Source organism: Penaeus japonicus, unplaced genomic scaffold, assembly GCF_977035675.1.
Source record: "Penaeus japonicus unplaced genomic scaffold, GWHDUDI00000001_assembly GWHDUDI00000006, whole genome shotgun sequence".
Classification (NCBI taxonomy): Eukaryota; Metazoa; Arthropoda; class Malacostraca; order Decapoda; family Penaeidae; genus Penaeus; species Penaeus japonicus.
The window spans coordinates 2,335,805-2,343,681 of record NW_028234408.1 but is presented as its reverse complement, the minus strand read 5'-3'; the positions used below and the strand labels follow the sequence as shown (position 1 = coordinate 2,343,681).

Sequence of the window (7,877 nt, the reverse complement as noted above, 5' to 3'; positions counted from 1 at the left end):
AATGGAAATGCATCAAGTGGATGTGCAATAAAAGGACATGTGATAAATGGAACTGCAATAAATGAACGTGAAATAAATAGACGTGTAATAAACATACGTGCAATAAATGGACGTGCAATAAAAGGACGTGCAATAAATGGACGTGCAATAAATCAACCTGCAATAAATGAACCTGCAATAAATGGACCTGGAATAAATGGATGTGTAATAAATGGACGTGCAATAAATAGATCTGCAATAAATGAACCTGCAATAAATGGATGTGTAATAAATGGACGTGTAATAAATTAATGTGTAATAAATGGACATGTAATAAATGGAACTGCAATAAATGGACGTGTAATAAATGGACGTGTAATAAATGGGACGGTAAAAAAATGAATGTGAAATAAATGAATGTATAATAAAAATAAACGTAATAAAAGGAACGTGAAAATAATGACTGAAAATAAATGGCACTAAAATAAAAGGACGTAAAACATAAATGAATGTGTAATAAAAGACATGTAAAATGGACGTGCATTAAATAGGGCTGGCAATAAATGGACCTGCAATAATACATAAAATATAAACATATAAACAATATAATATAATAATGTATATATATAATATAAATATATAATAAAATATATAGAATGATGTATACTGATATATATAAACATATAAATATAAAATTTGACCATATAAGAATATATAATTATCTTCAAGACTATATAAAAAATTGAAAAACTCTACGAATAGGTTACATATGAGATATATATTCTAATATATATATATATATATATATATAATCGAATATATATATAATATATAGATATTATATGTTGTATATATATATATAATATTATATATATATATTATATATATAATATAATATATATATATATATATATATATATATATATATATATAATATAATACGACTAACCTATATATAATATATATATATATATATAATTTATGCTGTTCGAGATATTGGATAGTTTAAATCTTCCCGACCTGGTGTTCGAGTTTCTGTTTTTTCGAATGTATGCAGCTTCCATAACTTTTAATCTTTGCCTTTCATGTTGTCGGCTACCGATTTTTACTTCCTTCTCCTCTTTGGTGTGTCAGTTTTCTGTTGTCGCGATGCCACATGCTTTTGACTTTGCCTGTGGTGACGGATGTCTGCTTCTGATCGTCACGATGATCCTTCCAACCACGTAGATGTTCGCCGTAATGGCGCTTTTTTTCGCCCATTGACTCTGAGGGAATACAGAACCGGATGTCTCTGCGTAATGGTGTTTTTTTGGTCTGTCTTGCACGTTTTGTTTTCGCCGTAATAAGCTATTTTGCTATGTTCACTATAAGTACCTAGGTAAACGGCACTATCGGTTGAGATGTGAAACTTAGGGCAGTACAAGAAATCCTCCTATTGCTGCACGATCGTTGTCTTATGGTTATGTATGTACACCTTTCGCTAGCTTTCTGAGGTACGATTAAGGCAGCTCTGGTATTGGTGTTACCTGAGAGTCTATAATTCTTGTTCTTCTCTGATATGGTAGGATTTCTGAGCTGCAAATAGCAGTCTCCCTTAGACGAATATCTAGACTACCCTGTGGCGTGTTTCTACAGAGTCAAGTTGTAAGTAAAGATTATAATCCTCTTTTTGACTGGCGCTATATAGTAGAATGGAAACGCAGAAGGCCGCTAATGACTTCTACCTCTCTGTGTGTTATAAAGGTGGATATTCTGACATCTTCTTCCTCTAAATTTATATTGTGTAAGAATATATATAGAGGACGTAACACGTCCTCAAATCTATAATAAATTAGCATCATCTACGTAGTTCTAACATGTTGAGTGTATAAAAATGAAGCGCCACATCAGATAAATGGCCTGCAGATAAATGATCTACAATAATTGATCTATAATGTATAATCTATGATAAATGATCTATAACAAATATATAAATTAATAATCTATAATTAATAATATATAATAAATGATTTATGATAAAAAATCTATAATAAATTACGATGAATGATCTATAATTATTCTATAATAAATGATCAATAATAAATTATAAAATTCTATGTATAATATATGTATAATAAAATAAATGTAATTAAATAAAATATACGATGAATGATCTATAATTAATCTATAATAAATAATCTGTAATTAATCATGTATAATAAATGATCTGTAACAAATTATTTATAATGAATAATCTATGATAAACGATCTATAATTAATAATATATAATATATAATAAGTATAGATAAGCTACAGTAGATAATCTATGATAAATAATCTATAATACTCTATAATAATCAATAATAAATAATCTATGATAAATAATCTATAATACATATTCTATATATATAATAAATAAAATGTAATAGATGATAATATATGATAGATTCTATAGAACATTTTCTATTTAACAAATGATATATAATAAATTATGTATAATAAAGGATACATAATAAATTATCTATAGTATATCATCTATAATGAATGATCTATAATAAATGCTTTATAACAAATGATCTATAATTAATTATCTTTTATAATTGATCTATAAGAAATAACCAATAATAAATGAGCTATAATCAATGATCTATTATAACTGTTAATAAATTATCTATAATAAATCATCAATGATGATTAATCTATAACAAATATTACATAATAAATACTTTATAATAGAAATTATGTAGTAAATAATATGTAATTCATAATATTAAAAACCTAATATATAATATATAATAAATTATATATAACAAATCATATATAATGATATACAATAAACGATTTATGGTAAATCATTTATGATAAATGATATATGCTAAATGATATATGATGAATATATGATGATATACAATATATGATATATAACATATAACATATAGTAAATGATATATAAATGATATATAGTAAATGACATATAATCAATTATAAATAGTTAATAAAATATAGTAAATGATATATAGCAAACTATCAATATTAGATAATGTATAGAAATTGATCTATAATACATGGTCTATAGTAAATGATCTATAGTAAATGATCTATAGTAAATCATCTATACTGTATGAGATATAAAAAATAATCTCTCTCTTTCTCTTTCTACTACTCTGTCTCCCTCCTTTCCTCTCTCTTTTTCTCTCTCTGTCTGTCTCTCTCTCTCTCTCTCTCTCTCTCTCTCTCTCTCTCTCTCTCTCTCTCTCTCTCTCTCTCTCTCTCCTCTATCTCTCTCTCTCTCTCTCTCTCTCTCTCCTCTCTCTCTCTCTCTCTCTCTCTCTCTCTCTCTCTCTCTCTCTCTCTCTCTCTCTCTCTCTCTCTCTCTCTCTCTCTCTCTCTCTCTCTCTCTCTCTCTCTCTCTCTCTCTCTCTCTCTGTCTGTCTGTCTCTTCAACCACCGAAGTAAGAAATGGAAGGAGAGACGGAAAAGATACGATTAACAAAGAAATTCCTCCGGTCAACAAACAGCACAGGCCTCCCAACGGCATCCGAAGAAGCCAGACAGAGTGGCGCCAACCGAGCTGGTTGATTTATACTTGTCAATTTTGTTACTATGTAAGCTTTTTGTCTCTCCTTTTATGCTATTAAATTATAAAGAAAAATAAATTTAAATATAATGCGCGCACACGCATGCACACAAATACACATACAAAAATACACAGATACACACAAACACATTAGAAAAGACAGTCAGACAACTGAAATTTAATCGGAAATGATACGGCTCTTGACTGATAAACGCTTGATGTTTATCCAGAAAATTTATCTCCTTTGAGGAGGGAGAAATTTATAATAACGAAGTCTCTCCTATATCTTTAGATTTTCTATGAACAGTGAAGTACTATAGTTTTCTCTGAAGGCTCCAATGAACGGAGAGACTCTTTTATATGAAAGCGGGGAATTGACTGGGCATTCAACTTGGAGAAATACAGTTTCATATTTAGTATTTTTGGTTATAACAACTACATTAAGCTGAAAAGAACTCGAATTGTCCGTTATCATTATCAATACAAAGCCGATTCTGTCGCTTGCAACGGACAGAAGAGCGGCGACGTCTGAGCAGAAGGAGGTCGTCCTTATCAGGCCCTTGCAACAGGTCACTACAGGACGCTGCGGAGGGTTTCTGTACTTGATGATTGTGATGCAGAACGAATTAGAATATTGATACTGGTGTTATTTTTATATTTACTACTGTTATTTTTATGTGTTTAGATGTAATTAATGTTGTGTATGCTGTTGCAGATATTACCATCGTTATTTTTGGAACGATTGTTATAATCATTAATTATATGTTACTGTCATTATCACAGTTATTTGCGCTATAAACATCATTATCATTTTTTTATCTTCACTATGATATTACTCTACTTCCGTGATGAAATTCTTTCCATGTCACAGAACTAACTATTGGCTTTTTAATCTTTTAAACTTTGATTGCAGGAATGAAGGACTTATTGAAAGTCTTCATTGATATATCGTCATGCCGCGTCTCCTTTTCGGCATTTTTTAGAAATTTTGTTCACTTTCGACCGGTTGTTTTATGCCCATTGAAGAAAATAGATCAATATAGATAAATACATTTGAACTGAAATCTATAATTATATAGTTTATGAAGCAAAAAGATTTGCAAATAAAGAGTGATTATGAAATATCGGGCTACGGGCAAAGTGAACACACATACACAAACACACACTCATACACACACACAAAGTAGACACACACACACGATACTGTAGATACACACACACAATCATCACACACAACACACACACACACACACACACACACACACACACACACACACACACACACACACACACACACACACACACACACACACACACACACACACACACACACACACACACACACATATATATATATATATATATATATATATATATATATATATATATATATATAATGCAGCCACCGGCCGTAGAAGCCACTGCGAGTTGGTGCCGGTCCCAAGCCCGGAGAAATGTAGAGGGTTGCGACAGAAGGCAAGCGACGTAAAATGAAGCGCGAAAACTGAAAGTTGATGTGCTGTGGCGATCCCTGATACAGGGATAAGCCGAAAGTCAAAGAAGAAGATATATATATATATATATATATATATATATATATATATATATATATATATATGTATGTATGTATGTATGTATGTATGAGAAAGATGGTTGAATGCAGTAACGCATTTTAATATAGAAATACAAATTCTACCTCCCTGACCGGGACTCGAACCCCAGGTCGTCAGAGTGACAAACCAAGCATCTGTATTTGTATTTCCATATTAAAATGCGTTACTGCATTCTACCATCTTTCTCACATAGATAGAACCTCGGTAACCTGATTTGAGACTTGAATTTCTGATTCATTGCTTTTTCTTATAAATTATGTACCGCATCAAAAATAAATTAAATGCAATTCTCTGTTTTGTTATTCTAAAATAACGACACTTATTACACACCCACGGTTCGTCTCAATCCTAAATGAAAATCAACGGAGAGGCAATGCAGGTAGTCATAAAGTGCAAGTCATGCTAACCTATCGTTTCTCAGCAAACTCCCTTGTAGAGCTTCTTACCGCGCTGCTGATTACGGCATTAATGACTACCTCGATGAATAACAAATCATGATCATCTTTCTTTTATCACTGTTGACAATCTTTCGATTTTGTGAGTTTACGTCCAATGAGGGTGGTGGTCTCTTCAAGTGGGACATTAGTAAACAGTGATTGGATATCCACACGTCATAACAACAGGACTATTGATTTTAATAGTGGTAATTTCCTTTACAAAGTCCATATGTTTATAGATATATGTATATATATATATATATATATATATATATATATATATATATATATATATATATATATACATATATATACATATGTATGTATGTACAGTATGTATGTATATATGTACAGGTATGTATGTATGTATGTGTATATATATATATATATATTATATATATATATATATATATATATATATATATAAAATATATATATGTGTGTGTGTGTGTGTGTGTGTGTGTGTATATATATATACATATATATATATATATATATATATATATATATATATATATATATATATATATATATACATATATATAATACATACATTATATATAATATATATATATATATATATATATATATATATATTATATATATATATATGTGTATATATATATATATATATATATTATATATATATATATATATATAAATATATATATATATACACATATGTATATATATATATATATATACTATTATATATATATATATATATATATATATAAATATATATATATATATATATATATATATATATATGTATATGTATATTATATATATATATATATAATATATATGTATATATATATAATATGTAATATATATATATATTTATATATATATATATATATATTATATATATATATATATATATATATATATATATGTAAGTCTAAGATTTCGTTTATCTGTTAAACTCACGGCCAAGATAGAATTAGGTCCGTTATCACCCCCTCCGGGATGGTGTCGGCAGATGGATTAATTTACACGTCATTCATGACGTTCGTCTGTTTTGTGTACCCGTAAGGCGAGGAGTGTAGGATCGATTCCGGCCGTGGGTTACATCAAGATCTTGTCTAAAATTTCATTCTACATCAATGTATATATGTATATATATATATATATATTATATATATATATATATATATATATATAAATATATATATATATATAAAAAAAAAATATATATATATATATATATAAATATATATATATATATATATATATATATATATAGAGAGAGAGAGAGAGAGAGAGAGAGAGAGAGAGAGAGAGAAAGAGAGTGTTTGTATGTATATATATTTGTTATTGTTTATCTTTCATCATATTTTTATCTATATCTATATTTTTTATTTATCTTTGTTTTTGTTTATTTTTTTATCATACATTTTGTTTTTGTTTATCTTTTTATCATACATTTTGTTTTAATTATTTTTGTTATTTTTTATCTGTTTACATACTTTTTTGTTGTATACTTATCATATAGAGATATTCAGTGGCTAAGTTTACCCCATTGCTCAGCGACTCTGTCCGATGTCAAGGCTTTTCAGCGCCTCGATGACTTCCGTTAGGGAAGGACGCTGTTCCGGATCCGGATGAACAGCGGCTCTCAGGACATCTTCCATCCCGGTGACGTGTTCCACCTTGCTGAAGAGCTGCCTGAGGATGGCCCCCACCGAGTAGGTGTCGGCCTTGGCGCTGATTGGATAGAACTCGTATAGTTCGGGAGCCTGCCATTGGCACCGACGCTCGTTGGGATAACGGGGGTAACCCCCGATCCTCGTGGCATTGCCGAAGTCAATAACACTGATGTCCAAGTCTTCTCCTACGATAAGATTTGCACTGTCAATGTCGCAGTGGACGAAGCCCCTCTGGTGCACCTCGGACACGCGCTGGCACACGTTGATGCAGGTTTGCACTACGGACGCCTTGTCCCAAGACCACTCCAGCAGCGCATCATGCAAGGTTTTTGACCCCCTGTATGACATAAGCACGAAGTAGGGATTCTCAACGAGACATAGCGGAAGAGGAGCCCCACCAGCACCCTCCAGATGAAGAAGGGTGTTGTACTCCTTTGAGAATTGAGCGAAGCTGCCATTCTCGGTTGGACGCTTCAGAACGGCAGGTTGGTCCTTCCAGTTGATAAGGAACGTTTCTCCAAAATGGCCCTTGCCAATGCACTTATCAGCAGACTGAAGCAGCAAGGCTGAAGGATTCCTGATGCTGATTTCGTAATCCTCTCTGTAATGCTCCAACTGTCGTGTTACATCTTCCAACGAA

At 30.6% G+C, this 7,877-nt stretch overlaps 1 protein-coding gene across 1 annotated transcript in view; it reads right to left on the bottom strand.

The window, feature by feature from the left end:
• Positions 1-6,991: 6,991 nt before the first annotated feature.
• The window catches only part of LOC122265822 (cytoplasmic tyrosine-protein kinase BMX-like), a 15,072-nt gene continuing 14,186 nt past the window's right edge, over positions 6,992-7,877 (bottom strand). Inside the window, exon 6 of the mRNA XM_043035253.2 lies at positions 6,992-7,866. Within this exon, the coding sequence (XP_042891187.2) occupies positions 7,115-7,866 (752 nt within the window). The 3' untranslated portion in view covers positions 6,992-7,114. The remainder of the gene's footprint in view (positions 7,867-7,877) is intronic.